General features: G+C 42.5%; 1 protein-coding gene across 1 annotated transcript; it reads right to left on the reverse strand.

Annotated features, from left to right (window-relative positions):
• Positions 1–784: 784 nt before the first annotated feature.
• Mep1b (meprin A subunit beta) lies at positions 785–25,470 on the reverse strand. Its single transcript, XM_057788448.1, has 15 exons — positions 25,408–25,470; positions 22,865–22,883; positions 22,263–22,313; positions 21,575–21,615; positions 18,911–18,989; positions 14,296–14,413; positions 12,766–12,944; positions 11,626–11,844; positions 10,866–11,018; positions 9,395–9,610; positions 6,708–7,151; positions 5,414–5,593; positions 4,452–4,605; positions 3,105–3,309; positions 785–799 (listed from the first exon to the last, which is right to left on the reverse strand). Exons 1-15 carry the CDS (start codon positions 25,468–25,470, stop codon positions 785–787), a joined length of 2,136 nt encoding a protein of 711 aa, XP_057644431.1.
• Between the last annotated feature and the right edge of the window lie 376 nt (positions 25,471–25,846).

The following is a 25,846-nucleotide window of genomic DNA, read 5'->3' on the forward strand; positions in this document are numbered from 1 at the left end:
AATTTTGTTATGAATCTAAAACTACTAAAAAAAATATAAGCAAGGTGTGGTGGGACCTGCCTATAATTCCAGCACTTGGGAGATGAAGGCAGGAGGATTACAGATTAGAGGCCATCTCAGATGGTATAGTGAGACTGTCTTAAATAATACAAAGTAATGATGATGAAAATAACAACGAACAGAAGCGGGCAAGGACTCAGGGAAACTGATTCACTCATGTACCGCTGGTGGGGGTACAAACCATCCTCTACCCCAGATTTTGAGCTAAAAGTTTTCATGATGACTTCAGTTTTACTTTAAGGCAGGATCAAGTATCCAAGACCATTGGAGAAAAGAAGGAGGGAGCCAGTTTGGAAGAGCACGTGAGGGAAGCCCAGAAAGGCCTCCCAGTGTCCTTCCCTGCTTTAGGACAGGACAGCACTGAAACAGCTGAGATGCTAGCCCAGGGTATGTCTTCTCTAGTGACCCTTGGTGATTGCTGTGAGATACGAACGATATTTCGTCCCTGAGTAGAAGGAACAATAATTTGGAAAGCTGTCTCTGTTTTCTTCCTTTTACCACCAGAGTTATGCACCTAGGGAGGTCTGAACTGCTGAGAGAGGCAGGGAGGGAAAGAGATCACCAGTTTGACTTTTCCTGAAAATAATGATTTATTATCCGTTCTGCTATTTATAGAGATGGTCGGTTTGGAATGCTGTGAAGGTCACACGGCTTGGCTGAAAAATTCTTCCATGATGAAGAATCCTTTTCATCTCACTTGCTGGCTGTCTGGTTGAGTTAATATTCAAAAAGCATGTTGCTGAAAGGAGAAAATACAATTGATGACATAATTCCCAAATATAAAAGCTGCCTCTTCTGTGGTTCACAACGCAACAGTCAGGTTTTCAAATGAAGCCCCCATGGCAGTCTCCTGGCTCCCCTCCCGGCTGACAGGCACTGCCTGCTCTGATCCTGGGGAGATGTTCTGCCCTTTGTGGCTTGAGTGTCTCAGACGGAAAACATGGCGAGGGCTCATGCTGGCCTCAGAAGGGTGAGCATCCAGTTAAGATCTAACTCATCTGCAAGACCCGTGACCGCTAAACACACTGAAGAAATCTAAAGATGAAATGAAGAGGACTCCTCACACCTGACAGTGGATTTAATGACTCAGAGCAGGGCTGTTGAGACATCATGGCAGAGTGTGTGTCCACACGGTCCCTGCCATGTCCCCTGGGACATCATGGTGGCATATGCATCCACTCAGTGTTCCTGCCATGTCCCTGGTATGCTCACATTGTTACTCCTCTGTTGACTTAGCCTCATCTCTTTGTTTTTATCAGGTTTCTTTCACTATTCTGACATGTGCTGACTCGGTTAGAGCCCTCACAACCTCTCTTGCACCGCCCAGGTCTAGGGAGGGCTCTTGACAGTCACCTGCACCTATATTGCTGGTCCCACCTCACCACTCTCAGCCCTCCCTGCACCCATGTCTGGGGCATCCTTCCTAACAGTGGGGACCAGGCGCACAGGCACAGCTGCAGACAGGGAGTTCAGCAGGGTCTCACATTGGATGCTCTACTCCTGTTATTTAACTCAAAGAATAAGCTGGAAAAAAAAACTTTCAAAAGAAAATCAACTTGTATACATTTAATTTACTGTTTTTGGTATTTTGAGGAGACAAGAGCTTTATATAGTCCTCACACTGCTCTGTAACCCAGATCCTTCTGCCTCTGCCTTCCACTTGCAGACATTAAAGGTGTGTGCCGCCATGCCCACCTTATGTATTTTTTATATGTGTGCTCTATTGCTGGAGGATGATATTAAACATCTTCCTCAAGTTTAAGACAATGAATAATACTAAATGAAAATAGAACCATTTGTTTTCAGCATCACTGACCATCTTCCAACTGATTTTGCAAAAATAAGAGATGGAATCATAGTTAAATAATGATACACATTGAAAAAGAGTTCTACACATAGTGTCTTCATACTGGACTCTTCGCACATGGTCCTAAGCATGTAGCTGTGCTAAAGAGAATACACTCTTCCTTTAGTTCATCAATATGTTGCTCTTCTGATCTCTTTTTTCCTTTGTCTCACTAGCCATCTTCTAAATCCTTCTATCTGAATAAAATGGAGCTCCATGACTCGGGTTCAGTGTGACACCTTGTGCTTTGAGCTCTGTTGTAAGACTGGGTGTTGCTCTGTGCACCCTGCTCTCAATCTCTGTTCTCTGGAGGATTCCAGGCACATGCTCAACCCTGCCAGCTTTCATTCAAGCACTGTCCTCCCTCAAAGGCCATCACCCAAGCAGTTTATGTCTGCCCTCATGTGCTGGCATTCATGTGGTGAGCACAAAGGCCTGGTTCATTTCCTCCAAGCTGAATGTGGGGGGGGGGATCTGTCGCAGTCCCCAGGATCCTTGGAGGACAGCTGAAGCACAGGTGCATCTGCACCAAAGCCCAGCCTCACCCCTACCCAGTGTGGCTGCTGCCCTCATTCTATCCCAGGTGCTCCCCAAAACACTCCTCGGTAAACTGCCTGCACCCAGCTATGCACTCGGAACATACTGACTAGGAACCTGTGTTTGGATCTGGAGATTTCAAACATCTGGGGTCATTTAGAAGTTTCATCTGAGGCAAACTTAAAACCTTTCACATGAAAAAAAAATTGCCTTGGAGACAGTTACTCCAGAAGAAGGCAGATTTCACTGGAACCTGTATTAAGAGAGACTCTTCCCCAAACACACATCCACCCACTTCCTGAGTCCAGCCATCTGAAGACCCTCAGAACAAAGACACGGATAAGCCATGTCCGCTTGTTAGGGAGGCAGAGACTTACAGGGAAAGTCATCTGTGTGGGTCAGTTGTGTGGTTCACCCCAGAAAAATCATAAACAACCAGAAATAACTCCCAGAGAATAACGAAGCCCCTCCAAGAAGGCTCTGAAGACCGCAGGTTCAGACTCTGATTCACAGTGGTGATAATGGGAGTGCAAATAGTCTCCCGTCAGCCAACTTAGTAAGACGCACAAGGTTAAAATTGAAGAAGACTGTAAACACGCCAAGCTCTTCTACATGGGTTCCCTCCAGAGGGTTTGAATAATAGCCATTACACCCAACTTACGTTTTCTGGGTTCGCGGTTGCGCTATTTGAACTCATCTTCTTGCGGTATTTCCTCCGGGTGCAGTAGACACTGACAAGAGTGATGATCAGCATCACGACAAACACAGCGACAGTGGAAGAAACAGCAACGACAACGGTGTCTTGGGTGGACCCTCTCTTCTCACACCGTCTTCCCATGTACCACCAGTCTTCTCCTGCAGGACACCTACACGAAGAGAAATGGTGACATTTATGGTATCGTATGGGTGACATTTAACTGTGAACGTCTTCATAGTTAAAGGGCCCTTGCATATTTGAACCCAGATAGTCACTGACGTAGGTAACTATTTGACCCTAGACTACCTGAACCAATGAAGATAGCACCAGGTGAGGATTATAACTAATCTGATACCGAGTTAGGAGCTGGGAGAGCAGGGCGAAAGCCACCTGAGGGGATCTGGTCCACTATTGTGGGCTCCACACTTTGGCTAAGGACTCAGCACTTTAGTGTGTTCATCTAGAAAATGGGGACCTGAGAACCTGCAGAGTCGAGGGACAGGACTGCTGTGAGGATTAAGACGTGTAGTAGTATAATAAGATATGTAATATAATAAGACATGTAATATAAGACATGCAATATAATATTCATAAGATATTTAATATAACAAGACATGTACTATAATAATATATGTAATATAATAAGGCGTGTCATATAATAAGACATGTAATACAATAATATATATAATATAATAAGATGTGTACTATAATAATATATGTAATTCCATCAGTTAGACTCTAGTGCACTATGTCCTCACAAATAATTGTTATAGTGGCTGCCAGAGACCCAAATGGACTTCAAAAGAGTAACTGTTCTGGACAGTTCTATGTCAGCTTGATGTCATCTGGGAGGAGGGAACCTCAATTAAGAAAATGCCTCCATAAGATTGAGCTGCAGTCAACCTGTAGGACATTTTCTTTACTGGTGATTGATTTTGGAGGACCTGGCCCATTGTGGGTGGTGCCACCCCTTGACTGGTGGTGCTGCGTTCTATAAGAAAGCAGACCGAGCAAGCCATGAGTAGCAAACCGGTACCCTTCCATGGCCTCTTCATCCGCCTCAGCCTCCAGCTTCCTGCACTGTTTAAGTTCCTGTCCTAACTTCCTTCACTGATGGGTTACAGTGAGGAAGTCAAATACAACCTTTCCTCTCCAGCCTGTTTTTGGTGACAATGTTTCATCACAGCAGTAGAATCCCTACTAAGACATTTTCTCAGTGTCATCCATGTGCGTTATCAGCATCAATTCCAGCAGGACAAGAACCTATCTAGTGAGAGAGTGAGACAGTGAACCTCCCAAGTGAGTCCTCACCTGCACTCGGCTCTATCGTCACGGACAGTGCAGATTCCGCCGTTCTGACATTCAACCTCTGAGCAGGAACTGTGGACATTCGAGGTGGGGACTGGGTCTGGGATGATCAAGGTGGGGACTGGGATGGTTGACGTAGAGTTGAGGTGAGATATATCTGCAGAGGGAAGGAGAGAGCATGGTGGAAATCAGCCTTTGCGTTACTTGTCATTGGACAGAGATAATAGAATTCGGGCTTGTTGCAAAAGTATGTGATCTTGGTGCCTGATCCCCAGCATTCCTGTGCAGTCAGATGAGAATCAGGCAAGGGTGGAGAGTAGCTTTTGGTGGGAGACTTGATGTCAATCTCCAGACCCCATGTTTAAGAAAAAGCCATATGAGGTCTCAGCATTGGAGAACACAGGGAGAGAAGTGGCTAACGGGGTTAGAGACCAGCCAGCCAGCCTACCAGGTAGAAGTGAGAGACTGTCTCAAAAAACATGGTAGGCAGTGGCAAAGCAGACAGAGTTGTCCACTTATTTACACACACACATGCACTCTCTCTCTCACACACACACACACCCACATGCACACGATGACACACTCAAACTCACATACACCAAGTCAGGGGGCTAAGTAACAATACCCATGCTTGCACGGCATTTGGAGATCTGAGTCCAGCACCCATTTAGTGCCTGTCCAGAGTGCTGTGTATCCTGGGTGAGGAAATACTAGAACAGATTTCCAGCCTAAAGATTTCAACTGTTGTTCCATAATACAGTAAATAAATGTTTAACTCTGAAACCCTTGATGTTTGAAATTAAGCTATTTTCAAATTTCTAATCATTCATACAAAAAAGTTCCCGTCTGTGTCCAGTTCCTCCCACATCCTATAACAAATCTAAAAACAAAAGCCAGAGGAACAAAGCAGACAACGAGGCTACAACGTGGAGCAAGCTCCCATCAAACTACTGCTGTTTCTATACCTTCAACAGTCAGCAGGATGTAAACATCATCTCCTTTGATGAACTCCCTGCTCTTCAGCCTCTCGTAGGTTATGAAGGCACTGGTTCCATAGCCTCTGGTTCTGTAATACTGAGTTCCATTAGGGAAGAAAGCCACATTTCCCAGCTTGGAAGGCCGGTCCCAAAAATAGGTTTCATTACCTAAAAAAAAAAAAAAAAAAAAAAAAAAAAAAAAAAAAAAATTTATATGAATAGGCTGTGTTTAGCATCATCATAGCTTTCAGTGGTAGGAAGTCTCAGTAGCCTTCTGAGCTGCAATTGGTCCTTTAAACTGAGTTAAGGTAGTGAGTAGCTGAGAGTTTCCTATACGAGCAAAGAACAATTTCTCTCATAAACTGAACTTAATGGTATCTAGTGACATCAGGAGGAACGTGTTTGAAAGAATGAAATATTCTGCATGTTTAAACCCTCCAGTTTCTGTTATGTTTTTTTTTCTATCAGATTCAGTCACTATTTTTCCTATGTCATTTTGATCCATCCTTGCAACTTATAAAATTCCTTTGGTGTTATTCAATTTCCCATAATTCCATGTTTCCCTCTAGTCAGTTTGCAGGGACAAAAGACTGGTGAAATTCCAAGTGTGATCATGGCTCCCTGGGTGAAGACTCTTTTTGAGACTTGGAATGTAGCCCCCACTGGTGCCAACCCTTTACGGTGCATTAATAAGATGTCACCACCCACTTCCCAGCTGTTGCCACCAGTGTCCCAGCAGCTCCATTCTGACTGAAAATCCTCTTCTCAAGAGCTGATTGTGTCCCACAGTGCCAGCAGTGTGACCAAGGGAGCATGGGCGAATGAAACTCAATGTCAGAGGAGCTCCCCCTCCCCACGGCCTTCCATATTGACCTCCTCTAGTTCTCCTAACAATTCTATGGGGCTATTGTTCCCACCTTGGCTTAACAGCCAAGAACAGTGGGACTTCAGGAAGGGTTTTCTTCAGGATCACATGACTAATAAAAAGAAAATGTTGAATTACACCCAAGCAAGCCAGCCTCTAAAGCCAACACTCCTTGGCCAACACCTAGAATGCAGGGATGATGAAATCCCAGTGTCGCAGTCTTTGCTAACATTGCTAACAGCCTCCACCTGGGAACTGTCTTCCACAACTGAATCCTTTCCCTGAAGCTGAAAATCTTTACTTCGAGGCTGAACTTCTGTGAATTAACCAACGATGCAATCTCTCATTCCCAAATGACCATCCCTCCTTGAACAATGATCAAGTCTCTAGCCATGAGGAAAATAAGAAGCTACAAACCATTGGTCATCGTTGGGTCTGTAGTTATACTCCGTTGGTTAGACATACGCTGCCGGATGTCAGGATTTTGATCCAAGAGTGTCATTGTGGCTTGTTGCCAGGGACACGGCCACTGTAATTGATCGTCATTGGCACCAGAGATCAGGTAGAAATAAATCCCCACATTAGTCAAGGAATTCAGATTCAGGTAAACCTGATAAGCATAGCCTTTAGGAGAATAATATGGAGGACTGTACATATATGTATTCTGGCTGTCAAGAAGCTGTGTGAAATTTCGTATATGCCAGATATGGTGAGGACACCTGGTTTCTGAGAGATTGATGTCATCGATAGACAGACCACCTGATGATGATCCAGGGCCTCTGAGTCCTTCAAATGCCACTCGGAATTTCTCAGTCACTTGCAGTGTTACATAGTAAAGTTGCCAGCTCCCCGTGGGTATTTCTGCAGAAAAAGTCACTGTTTCAAGGGTGATGAAGGATTATGAATTCCTTCCTGACATGGTCAGTATTAGAATTCTATACTTCAAAGGGAAATAATAGTTGGTGAGCCAAAGATACTTATGGATTTGGTGAATGGCTTCTCAATTCTTTATCCCAGGGCATTGCTGAGGTTGGACTGTGCACTGGGTATTTAATGTTTACATACCTGCTCTCAGAAAGCTCACCCTTTCTCAGAGATGGGTAAGCACCCAATCTCTGAGAGCTCCATTCTGCTTACCAGTTACATGGTATTCTGTCTTAGTTAATAACCAAGCAATATTAACATCTGTGATTTGCTGTACTCCCATAAAGATTTCTTTATGTTTGTATAACAAAACAGGAATACTTAAATTTCATTGGAATTTAAGCAGCGTTCAACAGGAATCTACAAGCCCAGGAAGCCTCGTCCCGTTCATTCCCAGTGATTCAGCGTTACAAGTGCTTACCTGACAGTGGCAACCCCCTTTGCTGCCACCCACTTCCTTCCTGCCTTGCACATCTAGCTCACTGCATAGGGAGTTTTTTTTAGCTCATTTAAGCTGGAAATGAGAGGCGAGGCTCTCTTCCAGTCATAGGATACCTTTGGTAAGAGGGAAGCTGGGAAGGGAAAGTCAAACGACCATCTTCCCTACTCCAGTGAGAACGGCGTGCCGAAGCCCTTTAGGAGCCCCCGTGACAACCGGGCAGAGAGTCATGCAAACTGTCAGTTCATGCTGGAGGGAAGCTCGACTATATCAGCACTCAATGACAATTGAAACTGCCAGGAAATAAACTGTAAACATCAGATTACAGAAAGTGCTACTGCGCATGGATAGATTACAGACTGAACAAAACCTTCCATCTACATTTGAAGGTTTGGCTTCAGTATGGTCCTTCCTCCCCATGAGGCCCAGAAGGTGACTGTCTTTCATTCATAGGCACAGGTTATTCCTGGGAAGATCTGCATCCCAAACATGGACAATGACATATATACTTTAATATTTGCATTAATATACCATTAACACATAATTAATACTTAGAAAATTAAGATATATCATTTCAATATCTATCTTACATAATTACATGTAGAATATATGTGCAATGCATGTGTCTTTTCTCTGAGATTTAAAACCTCACTGTCTTGGGTGGCCACAGACACAAGCAGCCCATGTATTTCACAGGTTTTCGTGCATAGGAGGGGGCTGTGACGTATAGTGCAGAGTTGACTGACTTCATAGTGTGCTTGCTTTTGTCCATTAAATTAAGGGGTCAGTGTGTACAAGAAGAAAGAATAGTCTGTTTGCTGTTTGTCATTAACCACGAGTGTCAACTTGGTGGGATTGAGAACCACCACGGAGACCACTCCTGTGCATATCGGTGAGAGATTAGGTCGATTGAAATGGAAAGATCATCCTAGATGTGGGCAGCACCATTGCACGGGCTAGGGTCCTTGACTGCACCAGGAGAAGAAAATGAGATGACCACATTACCATTGCTCTCTGTACTCTTGGTGACAGATGCAGTGTGGCCTACTGCCTCACACTCTTGTCATGAGGGACTGTGGTCCAGAACGAACCCTTTCATGCCTTGATTTTGTCACGTATTACGTCCTAATACTGAGGCTCACTAAAAAGTGGCCCACACCTCTTCCTTCCCCATCTGCTTTAATACGTGGTCAGTTGGCCCCACTTCTCCAATGCATGGGTATCTGAAATGTGGACAGCTCCTCCCCACAGAAATAGCTCCCACAGGGACATTGACTTCATATCATAGCAGACACCTTCACTGGGATTCATGTTTTTAAGCTGGAAGTTAGGTAGAGTCCTCTCTCCACTTGTATAGCACTTGGGTAAGACTGGATCACAGTAAGAGAAAATGAGATGTCCCAACAGTGGTTATTTCGGGACAAGCCCAGGCTTCCCTGAGGCCAGTCCTGCCTTTATCTACTCCATAGTTCAGTATCTTTTAGCCATCAACCCTCCCCCGTGTCACCCAGAGTTCACAGTATATTTTTATTAGTTAATAATAAAACTGAAGGCCTCAGGTTCCAGAGACCAGCTATGTTTTCTAAGTATCACAAAGGACCCTCATTTTATTTTCCTTATCAAATAAGGCAGACAAGTTCTATTGAAAGTCGATATTTTTACCCCCTGCTCTGCCGCAAGTAGCCACAGTAATTGAAGAGGTCTCACCTGCATCCAAACTGTGAGACTGTGGGTACTGTACCTTGTATTTCTCTCTGGAGGGTTAAAACCCCGTCTGGGTGGCCTGCAGTGTACTCCCGGGTATAGATTTTCACTTGGTTGTTTTCACTTCCACTGTTGTACAGGTAAAATTCCAAGCACTGAAACCCTCTCTTGGGGTACAGCATTCTGCTCTCCAGCATTGCTCTGTCCCCCACATTTGCAGAGCTGGTGTCGAAATGCATGAAGAAGCCAGAATCTGTTGTGGGCACAAAAACACAATGGAAGACAGCAGAGCTCTGGGCTAAGGCTGCTTTCTTTAGTGTTTGCGAGTTCCCACCACGCATGGATGCTATAGCCTGGGTTGCCCAGAGTTCACGCATGGGAAATAACTTTCAAACTTCTATGTTGAGGGCATTTGGAAGTGGGATCTTTGGAGGTGACAGAATAACATGAAGTCATGAGTGTGAGCAGTTGTGACTTTTTCAGAAGAGACCTGAGCCAGCAGAATGTTCTGTGTGACCATGTGGTGACCCTTGCCCTGGGATGCAGCAGAGTGTCCCTCTACAGCTGACAAGCAGACACCAGGTACCCTGATCTTAAACTATCCCCTGTCCATAACCACAAGAAAGTGATATTATAAAAATGAAGTACCCAGTCTCGGGTACTCGGGTATAGCAAGAGGAAACAAACGGAACATGACATTGTGCTGGGTATTATGATGCAATTCCATAAGCAGGGAGTTTGCAAATGAGACACAGTTAGACACCCTTTCTCTTGCTACAGCTTCCAAAATGAGGAAGAATTTGAAAACACCTAGACAGGAGCTTCCAGTCGTCATTGTAGGTATTTTGGTACCCAGGACACACAACTACGTTTAGCTAGGATTCTCTGTGGAGTGACTCACAGCCCAGCGGTGCTCATTCCTCTCCTACATTCTGTGACGTGTGAGAGGAGACAACACAGCCCCTGGGATAAAAGTGCATGCAGGAGGTGCATTGTGGTTCTGCTCCGCATAGGTACTGAGGGAGACCGCACAGAAGCAAGCTGTGAGATGTAGAGTGAAAGCCATTCTGAGTGAGTAAGGCAGAGAAACGGCATCCCATTACTGTGCACAAGTCTCATTCCTTCGGAGAAACTGAATGGGCTACCAATAATAATTCTGATAAAGGAGATGGAGAAATTGCTCAGTGGTGAAATGCACCTAATGTTCTTGCAACAGACCAGAGTTCCATTCCCAGTACCCATGTTAGGCAGCTCACAACTGCTTGTAACTGCAGAGATTCTAACACCTCTTGCATCTAAGCACACATGCATAAAGGGCACCTGCAATCACATGTGTGTACTCCCGACCTCACACATACACTCATATGTGCATGCCCGTGACCGGATACACATATTTGGAATAATAAAAAGAGATTATCTTAAAGCCAGTAATAATTCTGATAGAAATGAGAGATGAATCACCCATCTTTCAGACTGAAGAAGGAGCCACTGATCCTGAAATCCGTTACCTATGCACTGGCCCATATTGGAGTGATCGTTCTCTGGGCCCCCGGGGGCCTGTGAAACCCTTTGCCAGTCAGCATTGTCCCCTGAACTTTGGATCATGCCACAGATATTTTCCAACTCAAAATCGCAGGAGTCCATAAAACTCAGTGAAGAAGCTACAAAAGCAAAGAAGGAAACCGATGTGAGCATTTGTTCAACACAGTGACATAAGCGGTCAAACCTGAGCTGGTCACAGAATTGTGAGGAATGTCACTGAAAAGGGAACATCTGGTTGACTGTGTGACCTGCTGACTGGAAGACACTTCTCTGCCTGCAGAAGCCCAAAACAAACTTAGTTTGTGTGTGTGAATACCCAGTTCACAACAACCCTTTCTTCTGTCTGTTTGTGGAAAACCGAGTCAATATTTCTCCTGTTAGTCAAACCTTAATGCCACAGCAAAGGTCATTTTGTCTCACTTACGGGACAACTGCACATTTCATTATGGCTTAAAAGAGGTTTGAATATAGAAACGGTGTGCATTTTAATTAGCAAACCCTTCGACAGTCAGCATGGGGCTCATTTCTGCAAGGTCTCCGGCTGCTTTAGTAAATCTCAAGGCAAACTTTGTAAGAAGACAAGTGCTGAAAATGGCTAGTAGATTGAGACCTGGATGATATTCTGATATTTTTTTAAATCAAACTTATGATCTCAGAGACCCCAAAGGTGTTCAGAACACCCCTTATCCAGCAAGGAGAGGTCATTTCAAGGTGCACATCACTTACAGCAGTTGTACAGCTGGTTCAGCTTCAGCAGGTCATAGTCACTGAAGTCCATTCGTTGGCCAATCACATTTTCAAAATCTGAGATCCTTGTGACAATGGTGGGCTCTGTTCCGTTCTGGAAAGCTGTTTTACTGTAGTGCATGACCGAGGTGTAGTCATAGGGTACATTCAGGGAATCGGACACACTGTCATTGTATATGTTGAAATTGTGTTCTCTGCCTAGATATGTTTTAAAAACTTTAATTGTTTTATGTTCAACGAAATAATTCCACTCTTATGTAACACTGTTAATGGAGAAATACAAAACATAATAGAGCAAACTTTGTGCACATTATCTCCTGAGCGTCACGCGTTCCAGACACCCCTGTCTTTGGACTCGCTATCATGCACAACTGTGATAGCAACAGTCATACTAACAACTTGACACTTCCTGTCCAGCCCAAAGGTTAAGGTTCAAATGACTGCGGATGGAAAGGAAGGTTCTGCAAAGCAATGTGGAAACATTCAGAGTCACCGGCCAGCAATGCTGATGGTTTAATGTGCTCACAGCAGACTGGGTAAAAGCAGGATTTTAGAGAGTATGCTAAAATGGGACCCTGTGTTGATAACATGGCCAAGAGTCATTAGAAAAGATGGACATCATTGAGGACTCAAATGTTACTGATTCTTGTACATGCATATAGTGCATTATACATTATAAAACTGTAAATAAGTTAGTGTCTTAGCAACAAAGTATCTTATCTCCCAAAAAATGATTGAAGAGGTTACAAGCATGCTGACTGAGTTTATTTTAAATGAAGCAATAAATCTGCTATTTTTTTTAATATTCACATAGCAAATTGTCATCTTGTTGCCATAAATGTATACAATTATAATGGCAAGTTTAAAATGTTATTTTTTGAGCCATCATGAGCTCCAAAGACAATCATTTTAAAACATTTCCCTGGGTGTATTTAGAGAAGACACCAGGCTGCTTAGCATCCTTCTATTGGACAACTGCTTGCAATTTGATATCAGATGAATTTGTAGACACAGGCAAGTACATCTGGTATCAAAGCACAGACACCCATTGCCAGGCTGGTCCTGATGCAAACATCCTCAGAAGGTTGTCCTATAACAAAGTATATAAGAGAAACATACCTGATAGAATCCTGTCCCAAACTATAGTGACATAGTCATCTCGGTCAGAACGAGACTGCTCATGCCAGAATCCCAGGGCATGGAGGAACTCGTGTTGAACAGTTGCTATTCTGTCACAGTTTTCCCCGATGGACAGCTCCTGCTTCCCAACATGCCTGTTTCCCACTGAAGACCAGCACCTGATGAAGAGTGTGCAGACCAGGGACAGGCTGTTTGCACGCAGGAAGTGAGGTCACAAGACAGAGGCCTCACTGCCTAGACCACTTGTTTAACTGCCTGTCTCTTCTTGCTGAGTGTGGACATGGAACTGCTCTCAGCATAAACAAAGTGAGAACTCAGCCGCGTTCATCCTGGGAATCGCAACCCTTTCTAAATGGGCATTGCTATGCCCTTCACCACGAGTTGTTTTGTTTCCTAATTTCATTGTTTATCTCTGTGAGTGTCTGTCTAGGTCTAAGTATGTGGTTGGATACCCCAGAAGTCATAAGAGGGAGCTGAGCCCCTGGAACTAGAATCACAGATGTGTGTGAGCCAGCTAACACGGTGCTGGGAACAGAGTGCATTTCCCTACAAGAGCATCTAGGGTCTTAACCACTGAGTTATCTCATCAGTGAACAGATAGGAGTTTAATAGGGACAACAATCACTCAGAATCACTGTGTTCAGATCAATGACACTGTCACCTTTCAAGCAGTAAGACTTACACAGCTAAAATGAACTCACACACTATGCACAGTACATTTTACTAGCAGGGAGAATAATGAATATTCCGTTGTCAATGAGATGAAGCTCACAGGGCTATAGGATAAATGGCATCCATTCACACTTACTATTTGTTGACTTTGGTAGTCTGGTTGTGTGTAAGAAACCATTTTCAATTTTCTTACGTATTTTCCTGACTGTGCATCTGTGTACACATGTTTATGTAGGTGTGTATGCGTGTGGAGGCCAGAGCGTGTCTTCCTCAGTTACCCTCCACCTTACAATTTGAGACAAGGTCTCTCACAGAACCTGAAGGTCAGCAATTTTGTCTGGCTGGCCAGTGATATGCAGGGATCTGACCCTATCACCCTAAATGAATAGCTTTCTCGCCAAGTTTTTTTCTCTAAAGGTGCCTGTGGTGATCTTTGTGTTGATGCAGCAAGGACTTCAGCTATTGGGCCATCTTTCCAGCACCAGATTGGTTGCCCCTTCCTTCCTTCCTTCCTTCCTTCCTTCCTTCCTTCCTTCCTTCCTTCCTTCCTTCCTTCCTTCCTTCCTTCTTTGCCTTTCTCCCCTTTTTGCTCCTCTACCTTGTTCCTTTCCACTCTTTGCTTTTCATAGTACTGTGGCCCTAACCCAGGGACACACACATATTAGACAGTCCCTCTAATACTGTGAAAACATTATTTTATAGCCAGGGAAACCAGGTCTAAAAGTCACGCTCTGCCCAGATAGCAAAGGAAGTTATGCTCCAGAGAACCATGATTGTGGCACAATGCCCTGAGGAATAAGTCTCCTCAGAGCCTTACCAGGTAACCCTGGAACTTACCCACTGCCCTTGAACACTGATATGTAGTTAGCTTCTCCAGACCAGGGCTTGAAGTCGATGCATGTTTTAAGGCGGTAGCGCTCGAAAGCGTTGAGGATAACTCCTTTAGCATTCATATCTGACGGAAGACAAAAGTGTGCACTGAGTTCTCTGTTTCAAACCTAACACATCCTTAAAGTAAGGCAGGATGCCATGGCCACTGCATGACAGCCTTAGAGCGGGCTGGAATCGGGGCCCGATAGTAAAGCTTTGAGAGGAGAATTTCATCCTTCTGAGAACCAAGCAGAACATGTGTGAAAGCATCACAAGCTGCAGAGACCTCGACTAGGGTAAGCTGTCCATTTACCGTGTGTCTTTACTACCACAGGCCTTGGCTAAGTGTGGGTCGTTTGTAGAATGCTTGACCTGGCTCATGTAGGAAATTCTTCTCATCCCAAGGATGAAGGAAGTTCCCGAAAAATTCCAGGATCTCAACAAACAGTGGAACAGTTCATGAAACCCTCGTGTGAGGAGGTTCTCTGAGTTCACGTGCACAGTGTGGTACATGCATATTCACACCATCAATGAATAATGCCATTTAAAAATATAACATAGAAAATGCAATAGGTTAAGTGAAAGAAACAGAAAAATCTAGAACACCATAATTACAATTATATGAAAATTTGTTTATTTGAATTGGAGAATCCATGCTGACTTCTTAACCTATCATGTTTTCTGAACAGTTGTTCCCTAGGCTGAGCTGCATCCTTGGCCATCCCTGCACTCAGTACCCTCTTCTTGGTTCCTCACTTAGAGCCAGGTGTCTGTGGAGAGCCCTGATGTGTGCGATGCGCAAGGACTGCGCACCAGATACGCTCTCTACCAAGTGAGCTTCAGCCCCAGCCCAAGAAACGCTTGGTTCTTAAGGTGACATTATTTTTCATCTTTCCCCCAAAGGGTATTCTTCAAGCTGATGCTCATCAGAGGCACTGTTCACCAGTCAACGGAGAAACTGACCTCTTTACAGCGGAACCAGGCTGGTTTGTGTTCTCTGTCAACTCTGTCTGCCTCTCTGCCTATGTCTGCCTCTGTGTCTGTGTCTCTGTCTATTAGTGTGTATGTGTGTGTGTGTGTGTTTCTCTCTGTGTCTGTCTGTAGCATGATTAATAAAAACCCAGAGACAGATATTAGGGTTCAAACTGAAGATCAGAAAAGGAAAACAGACAGCCACTGGCTCTTACCTCGACCTCAGTCTGAAATGGCCATCCTGCTCCCAGGAATTTCAGAATGAGATTGTGTGTGAGAGCTGTCTCCTCCCATTTTATATTCCCCTCTAGGACTGGAATTAAAGGTGTGCATCACTTACCACCCAGTTTCTATGGCAAACTAGTGTGGCTACTGGGATTAAAAGTATGTGTCAGAACTGCCTGGTCTGTACAATCGACCAATGAGACTGTTTTGAGATTTGATCTTCAGGCAAGTTTTATTTATTAAAATATAAATAAAGTATCACTTTATTTCCCCTTTTTGTCTAAAATGTCTAAAATAAAAAAGAAGGCTATTACTAATATTAGAAAAACTATATACAATAAATACAATGACTACAATACAAACAGGCAATAAATATATCAGCAATGTCTAGTCCATTTGCATTTGACAAATTCAGGAAAAATACTCCATATCTATCCTATCTTGGTGAGTCCAAAGTCTTATACCTCACTTACTTTTTATCAGAATTTGCATTATGCATCAGGTGAACAATGAAAACTATAACTATCTAGTCTTCAACTCCCTCAGAGACCCAAGAAGTAAATAATATTAACTGAGTAAGCAAGAAATGTGAGCAAGTGACTTCCAAAAAAGTGTGAGAAATGACAGAAACAGCTGTTTGCCTGGACTGTCATCCAAAGTTTCTCTGCAACGTTGGGGCATCTGTCTTTATCCTATAGGACTAGCATATTTGATAGACTTTCTGTGAAACAGGATATTCTGAAGGGCTGTCCCTTCTTGTCTTGACAATGTTTGGCAGTCACTTTCTTTCGTGTCCTGTTTATCCAATTAGGACAGCATACTGTCAGCAGTCGAGGCAAAGACAGCTAACTGCTTTGCTTTTCTGACCTTCAAGTTGAACCCGAATATCTATCTCTGGCTTTTTATTAATTGTGCTACATCTGTCTGTCATCTCTCTGTGTTTGCCTCTCTCTGCCTCTATTTGTGTCTCTGTCTCTTTCTTTATCTCTGTCCCTCTATGTCTTCTCTGTCTCTGTCTGGCTGTCTCTCTCTCTGTGTCCATCTCTTTCTCTCTCTCTTTCTCTTTGTCTGTCTTTATCTGTCTCTGTCTCTGTCCCTGTCTCTGTCCATCTCTCTCTTACTCTGGTCAGGTCTTGGGCTCAGGATCATCTGCCTTTTCTCCAGAGGAGGGCTGGTATGGCAGGTATGCCTCACCACACATAGCTCATAACTAAATTTCTTCTGTATAAAAAGCTTTTTTTTTTTAGTTTTGTATTAGATTCTTTTGACTATCCCCACCCTTTTCATTTGTGTATGTGCATGCCTGTGTATGTGCACATATATGTGGGATATGTGGCATATGTGTGTGTGTGCATGTGAGTAAACTTGAATGGGTGCACAAGCACACGTGTGTACAGCATGTGGGTGGAGTCTGGAAATGATCTCAGAACTCATCCTCCATGGCTTCTCTACCTTGGTCATTAAGGGATGGACTCTCAGTCAAACTTAGAGTTTTCTGATATGACTAGTCTCCATAGCCACCTTACTCTGGGATCCCTTATCTCCAAGGAAGATGGAACTACAGCCAGTTCCCCCACACAGCCAGCATTCATGTGATTTCTGAAGCTATGAATTCCCATCCTCATGCTTGCCATCTCCTCAACACTCTTCTGACCTTTTTTTTTTAAAAAAAAAAATTCTTTTATCTTTTAATAAAGAAAACAAACTATCTTTTCTCATTATACATACCAATCCAAGTTCCCACTCCCTCTCCTCCTCCCATTCCCTCCACATACCCCCACTCTACCCCCCATCCACTCCTCAGAGAGGGTAAGGCACATTGCTTTGGGGAAGGTTCAAGGCCCTTCATACTATGTCTCGGCTGAGCAAGGTATACATCTAAAGAGAATGGGTTCCCAAAAAGCCAGTACAAACAGCAATACCACTCTTGGGCATATTCCCAAAAGACGCTCAATCATACTACAAGGACATTTGTTCAACTGTGTTCATAGCAGCATTATTTGTAATAGCCAGAACCTGGAAACAACCTAGATGCCCCTCAACTGAAGAATGGATAAAGAAAATGTGGCGCACAGTGTACTCAGTGGAGTACTACTCAGTGGTTAAAAAAAAAAGTGATGACTTGAATTTTGCATGCAAATTGATGGAACTAGAAAACACCATCCTGAATGAGGTAACCCAGGCACAAAAAGATGTATATGGTACGTACTCACTCATAAGTGAATACTAGCTATAAACAAAGGATATTGAGCCTATAGTTCATGATCCTAGCGAACCTCTTCTGACCTTTTAATAATTTAATACTAAACTAGGAATTACTTATTTCCTGAAAAGATAAAAGATAGTGGACTCATTAACATCTGGACTTGGCAAAATAAAATCTTGGCAAAGCAATGTCATTTTCTGTAAATTTGTTTCGATTGGTTATTTTGTGAGTTTTATTTGCATTTACACTTTGTGCTGGGGCTAGGGCTGCAGGGGGTGGCTCAGTAGTTAAGCTCTTCTAGGGCTCTTCTGGAGGACTGAAATTTGGTTCCAAGAACCGACATGCAATGGCTCCAAACAACTCCAAGGGATTCAACGTCTCCTCTGACCTCTGCCAGCACTGCACACATGTGGTATTCACTCACCAGACATGCACACATACACATAACTAAAAGGAGTAAAAACGAATCTTTTTTTAAAAAAAAATCCTTGATGGTCAGGAAGAAGTGATCAGTGGTATTCCATCTGCTAGCATACCCAAAGCCTGGATTCTACCATCAGGTCTGCAAGGAATAAATAAATACCTAAACATGAGGAAATGTTGCTTTAAAAGAAAGATTATTAGGACTGGAGAGATAGCTTATGGTCAAGAGCATGTGCTGCTCTTCCAGAGGACCCAACATAAGTTCCCAGTGCATGTCAGGGGTTCACAGCTGACTGTAACCACAGTTCCAGGGGATCCAGCACTCTTCTCTTCTCTGTCTTCCACAGAACTACACTCACACCACAGACACACATGGGGAAGAGAGAGAGGAGGAAGGGCAAGGAATGGAAAAAGAGAGGAAGAGAGAGGAAAAAAAGAGAACATATGAATTAAAAATAACAGTAAAATCTAGAAAAAAAACTTATTAAAACCAAGAATGCCTCTCTAATCTCTATATCCTTAGCACCCAACACAAAGTTAAATCTCCATTAAGGTTGATTAAATTGGTATTATATTTGTTAAAACCCAGCACATATTCCACATATTCAGGCTGAATTATTTAAGATCTTTTAATTCTACATTTTGCTTATATTTTAAAAAGTGATTTACACAATCACACAAGGCCATTCTGGTAGATATGAATCTGTCATCCCAGGAACACACAGTAGCTGTGGATACTCCAAAGTGCGTACTAACCCAAGCTATCATCTAGAACATACGGAATGGTATGTGGCCATCTATAGATGTCTCCAATGATGGAATTCTTCCCTTGTGGCTGTCAAAAATAAATGTGAAAAGGATCAGTTAGGTAAACCAGACAAAGCCAATCAATAATCAATCTGGAAATAAGTGGAGTTTACAGTTCTTTCTGTAGCTCAAACCAATGGGGCATGAGTCTGGATTTCGAGCATAATTTAATAAAGTTTACAGGAATAACAATTTCTATAATTAACATGGAGCTAAAGAAGAAATGACACTCAAGAAAGGTTGCTGGAAAGTATTCTATGAATACTGTTAGATGTTTAGATATTAAAAGCACATGAGAACGGACTGTTGACACCTCCATAGTTAGGACTACCTGCTACCCTTAAAGAGGATCTAAGTTCAGTTCCCAGCACCCACATTTGCAGCTCACAACTGCCTGTGGTATACATAAACTTATGCAGGCTCACACACACACACAGAGCACGCATGTGGTACACATGAACTCATGCAGGCACACACACACACAGAGCATGCATGTGGTACACATGAACTCATGCAGGCACACAGGCACAGAGACAGCATGCATGTGGTACACAAAAACTTATGCAGACTCACACACATACAAATAAATCAATAAATACACAAAAGAAATTGATAACTAAACCAAATATTAAAAATACGAATCTCAGGGAGGAAAAAAGCAGACATAAGATGAATGAATTTAAATTTTAAAAATTTTAAAATTTTAAAATTTTTCTGAAGGAGGGCCTGGAGAGATGGCTCAGCTGTTAGGGCACTTGCTGTTCTTGCAGAGGGCCCAATTTATTCCCAGCATTCATGTGGTAACTCAAAACCACCCATAAACCCAGTTCCAGGTGATCCAGTGACCTCTTATGGCTCCGATGGCCCCAGGAATACACATATTGCACAAAACACATGCCATCAAAATACCCATACATGTAAGATAAAAATAGATAAGTAAAAATCTTTGTAAAGCAATTCAAATTTTATAATAGAAAATGAATGATATTTTATGGTTGCATATACTCTGGCAATAAATGTCATTCCAGATAACAGAAATGTCTGGGTAGTAAATGCAGCAAGGCCTCAAACTTGAAAAGCAGGTGCTTTATCTACTGAGTCATCTCTGCCACAGCCACCCATTGAGAAGATAACTTTACCATGGGAAATGGGCTTCCAGGAGAAAAAGAAAATGGAGAGGGAAATGCAATATTTGAAACAGGACAAGTTTGAAGGCTATGAGAAACGTACAAGGATCTCCTTATGTTGTCTTATTGCTATTGCTAGAACTTCAAGCACTGTGTTGAAGAGATATGGAGAGAGTGGACAGCCTTGTCTTGTTCCTGATTTTAGTGAAATCACTTTGAGTTTCTCTCTATTTAATTTGATGTTAGCTGTCGGCTTGCTGTATATTGCTTTTATTATATTTAGGTATGATCCTTGTATCCCTAATCTTTCCAAGACCTTTATCATGAAGGAGTGTTGAATTTTGTCAAATGCTTTTTCAGCATCTAATGAAATGATCATATTTTTTTTTCTTTCAGTTTATATGATGGATTACATTAATAGATTTTCATATGTTGAACCAGCCCTGCATCTCTGGGATGAAGTCTACTTGATCATGATGGATGATTTTTTTTTAATGTGTTCTTAGATTCGGTTTGTCAGTATTTTATTGAGAATTTTTGCATCCATGTCCATGAGTGAGATTGGTCTGTAATTCTCTTTCTTGGTTGAGTCTTTGTGTGGTTTTTGGTATTAGGGTAACTGTAGCCTCATAAAAAGAGTTTGGTAATGACCCTTCTGTTTCTATTATGTGGAGCATTTTGAGGAGTGTGGGTATTAGCTCTTCTTGAAAGTTCTGGTAGAAGTCTGCACTAAAACCATCCGGCCCTGGGCTTTTTTGGTTGGGAGGTTTTTGATGACAGCTTCTATTTCCTCGCGGCTTATAGGTCTAGTTAAATTGCTCACCTGGTCATGATTTAATTTTGGTATATGGTAGCTATCTAAAAATTGTCCAATTTTGTGGAGTACAGGTATTTGTAGTAAGATCTAATGATTCTCTGGATTTTCTCGGTGTCTGTTGCTATGTCCCCCTTTTCATTTCTCATTTTGTTAATTTGGATGTTCTCTCTCTGCCTTTTGATTAGTTTGGATAAGGGTTTGTCAATCTTGTTGATTTTCTCAAAGATCCTATTAAATTTGTCTATTTTAAAGTTTTATTTTATTTTATTATTTTAACAATATAATTTATATGTATAATATATTTTAATAAATAATAAAATAATAATATAATGTTGCTTTTTTATGATAAAGAAACTAGAGGTATTTACAAATTGAGTTTTATTTTACTTAAACTAGACTAAACCAGTGAAGTTCTGTCTTTAAGTAAAAATTCTCCTTATTTCTGTAATCATTAAAATCAGAGCACCACATATGTGAGACAGTGACCTTCACGGCACAGAAACCTGAGCAATGGAAGATATGAGAGTCCTTCCAGAACAGCATCTCAGGGAGTTAGCGCCAAGCTGCACCTTCAGAAACAGAGTCTCAACAAGCAGCCTGTGTCCATCCATCCTCAGATACTCACAGCTGGCTCCCATGATTCACCATGTAAGCATCACTGCAACTCACCTCGAGTCTGATGTCTCCCTCAAAAAGGTCCAGTCCCAAACCTAAGAGAAGAATTCAGATAATTCATGTTATTACGTGGGGTTCCCACATAATAGATGATGCTTTAAAAATTCCAAGAGGAGAGGGCCTCACAAGGCCCCATACCCAAGCATCTATAGGCAGGTTAATGGTCATGTAGTGTGGGAGAGACATTTTCTTCAGTAGTTTAGCCCCTGTTAAGTTGCCCATGCTCTTGTAAATGACCACACACCCGGACTTTTTGTAAGCAATCCTAAGGACGCTCATCACGTCACAAGAGGAAGAACAAATGAGTGAGCAGAACTGGGACTGAGAAATGAGTGGAGATTGATGGGATCCAGGGAACTGGAGGAAAGTAGAGAGGGTAACGGGATGAATATGAACTTTATATACATGTATGAAAATGACACAAGGAAAGCTGTCATCATATATAAGTAAACCATGATAATAAAACAAAGAAGGGACCTGAAAGACAGGGCAGGCAGTAAAAGGCACCTGCCACCACGCCTTGACACCTGAGTTCGAGCCCTGGCAACCCATATGGTGGGAAAAGAGGACCGACTCCGACATGTTGTCCTCTGACATCCACACATGTCACATACACACACACACAAATAATAAAAATATTTTAAATATGGTAACAAAAAAGAATGAAGAAAAATCCACAAACCTTCATTGATATCGAATATGTCTCGATCAATTCCTTCATCTATATCTTTGACTGAAATAAGAAAAACCACATTGGACGTTATGTTCATGAGAGGAAAGAGGATCTCATTAATCAAACAATCAGAAGGAAACAAGTTGTTGCCTCAGATTCTAATTTAACTTGCATTGATAAACTGATGGGAACTCTCATTCCTTGAGACCCTCCTGGGAGCCAGACTGGGGACTAGATGGAGGATTTGGATGCATTCTCTGTCCTCTCCACATCCCCTGGGTGTCAGGTGACTGTAGGGATAGCATTGGTCACTCCGTACGTGAGTAACCACAGCGTGGAAGGTGGGAATGAGTGACTAACTAGGAAATGAGTGTCTAAAATCGCTCAACCCAAAAGCCATTTTATTGGCCGTTCTTGCACTTCTGTTTTCAGCTGGGCAGATGGGTCCTGGTGAACGGAGCCAGCCAGTGTTGAGCAAAGTTCAGGTCACTGCTGCAGTCATTCTACCTGCCGCCTTCTCCTTGGGTCGGCACACCCTGGGCTTCTGTCCCTGTCATTCACCCCATAACGCTCTTGCCCTGAGTGCTAGAGCAAATCTCCAGCAGACTCACCAAGGTTCTCTGGAGCTGGCTGTGAAACAAACACACAAAAAGATACAATTATTGTGATATCCATATTACATATGAATTTGTTACAATTTTAGATTGATTTTATAATCATCCGTAAGATTTAAGATTTCATTCATTCATTCACTCATTCATTTATATGGTGTTCGTGAGTGACGGACAGAGCAGAACTGGAGATGATCAGTTCTCTGTGTCCGGTGTGAGTTCCTAGGACTAAACTCCCATCATCAAGGCTGGCGGCCAGGGCTGTGTCACCTGCTGAGCCATCTCACTGGCCCCAATGTTGTATTTATTTTGAACAGAGTCTCTCTTTTAGTTCAAACTGGAATTCACATTTCAGTCTAAGTCTAACCTTGAACTTGCTGTAATCCTCCTGTCTCAACCATCCAAGTACTGGGGTGACAAGCATGAACCATAGTGGCTCTAACTCACAACCACACAGTTCTTTTTACTAATATGACATATTGTTTTCTTCCATATATGTCAGACAAGCAAGCTGGGGTTTACATGACATTCTGTCCAGACAGATATTCTTAATTCTTATAGAAACTGAACCTTCCTGTTCAATGAGTTTAAAGGTAGAGACAAAAAATCAACTTCAAAGCTGGAAAAGAACACAATGCACAAGACTCCAGCCCTGGTATACACACTCACTTTACACACGATGTCATGTAACACTCATGGAGCAATGCTTGGGAGAGCTAAAAATTTATTTCCAAATAATAACAGAAATTTTCCTCATACCTCATGAAAATCATGTTTACTTTCATTCCTCTCTCAGGACTCTACATTCAAAAACAAATGCCAAATATCTAAGCAAAGGACCAATAAGTAGATTTGTAACTTTTTAAAATATACGCTCTTCTTTTTTCTTTTTGCTTGCTTGTTTTTGAGAAAAAAAATATTTATTATGAAATTTCTCAGAGTGCCTTCAGGAGACAGCCTTCAGTAAAGTGCTTGCCATTGCAGGCAAGAGGATATGAATTTGACCCCCAGAACTTATAAGAAGTCTCTCTGTGTAGCCCTGGCTGTCCTGTAGGCCAGGCTGGCTTCGAACTCAGAGATCTGACTGCCTCTGCCTCCCAAGTGCAAGACTTAAAGGCTTGTGCCACCAGCACCCGGCTAAAATGCATATATTTTCAAATGGAGGAAACAAATTACAGAGTTACATACACAATGTGTAAATAAAAATTTAAACCAACATCAGAAATTTATTTTGGGGGTGGGTTATGCACAGATGCATGTTGGGAGGGGTGTTTATAGTGGCCAGAAATCATCCACGGGTATTATTCCGCAGGAGCCAATAGCCTTACTTCTGACACAGAGTCTCTCGCTGGGCCCATAGCTCATCAATTAGACTAGGATGTCTCATCAACCAGCCTCCAGAAGCCCCACATCTTGGTCCCCCCAGCATTGGCATTAGATGCACATATCATCACAGCTGGCCTTTTATATGTGTTCTGGGAGTCAAACTGAAGTTCCCTTGCCTGCAGTGGCAAGCAGTTTACTGAAGGCTGTCTCCTGCTGGCCCTCTGAGAAATTTCATAATCAATTATTCTTTTAACGTAGGAAGAAGTCAGCATAACCCAGTTATGCCTGGGTTCCCTAAGCTAAGTCAATTTAGTTTACCCTCCTGGGTCTCAAATGATACGTGTGACGTGGTCACCACGTGATTTGGATAAGTGTCGTAAGCTATACTGTGCCATACAAAAACATGGTGTAAAAATGTAATGTGTGTCATGTAAGTGTAGAGTCCAATTGCATCCAAATACAAACTAACAGCTGAAGTAAAGAATCCTCCGAAATGCTCGACAAGACATGGGGATGAAGTGGTCAGATGGCTTCTGTCATGTCGACAGCAAACACCCTTGTTTTCTCATACAGGATCACATACACACAGTCACAGATCATCCTGGCACACGTGCAATAAGAGATTTCCGAGAAGCTACTGAGCCGCAGTCAAACATGGTAAAAGAGCACCTCACACCTTAATTCTCCGTTCATATCTGTACACCATCAGCTTAGTGTGATGTATTTTAAGTCCAATTAAAGGGTTTCCTTGGCCATTAGAAATTCTGTCTAAGACCTTGCACTAGCTTGAAATACAAACTGCCCATCAGTGAGGGAAGATTAGTTTAGACCCACAAAGATGCAGAAGGGAAACTCCATATTAAACTTTGAAGTGTGGACACTACCTCTGACATTTCTCAGTCTTCTCCCATGTCCTTACTCTAATGGCAATCAGTCTGCCATTCAGCAATAGCAGTGGCTTTCAAAACTCACGTTTTCTGTCTTAGCAAAAGAAACCTGTCACACAACAGAGAAACTGAAAGGAAAATACAATTTTCTCTCACAATCTCTGGACCTCTCTGCAGGAGTGACTTCTTATATCCAATACTCTGCCATCCCGTGTCCACCAGCAAGAAATGCTCGTTTAAGATGAAAATTTTGAAATACATAAAACAAAACCTGAGCAAATGATTATCATTAAATGATTGATATCAATGGACCCCCGATTGTTTTCTTACCAAGCCAGAAACCAGGAGAAATGTGGCACAAACCAGGAACCAAGGCCGATGCCAGGCATCCATACTGTGGCTTCCAAATGAATGTTGTAAATTATGACAGTCACCAGCAGAGCTGCCTTTTAAAGGGTAAACATAATAACTCCTGGCCTTTGGTCTTTATGTTAATGGCTCATCTCTCAATTAATCTTGCTGCTGTAGTAACTTCCAACTCAGCAAGTAAAGTCCAGAGTCATGAACGCATCTCATTTTTTCCTCTCTTTTCTGTGCCAACAATGAATTGCTAAAACCTGTCACTAGAATATATTCTCTAATGTATACATACTGTTCCCCAACAATGCTGAATACCACTTGAGCAAACAGGAACATATGCACACACACACACACACAAGGTCGGAGGTGTGGGTCAGTTGGTAGAATGCTTGTCACCCCAACCCCACAT

The sequence above is a fragment of the Chionomys nivalis genome, chromosome 14 (assembly GCF_950005125.1).
Source record: "Chionomys nivalis chromosome 14, mChiNiv1.1, whole genome shotgun sequence".
NCBI classification, from domain to species: Eukaryota; Metazoa; Chordata; class Mammalia; order Rodentia; family Cricetidae; genus Chionomys; species Chionomys nivalis.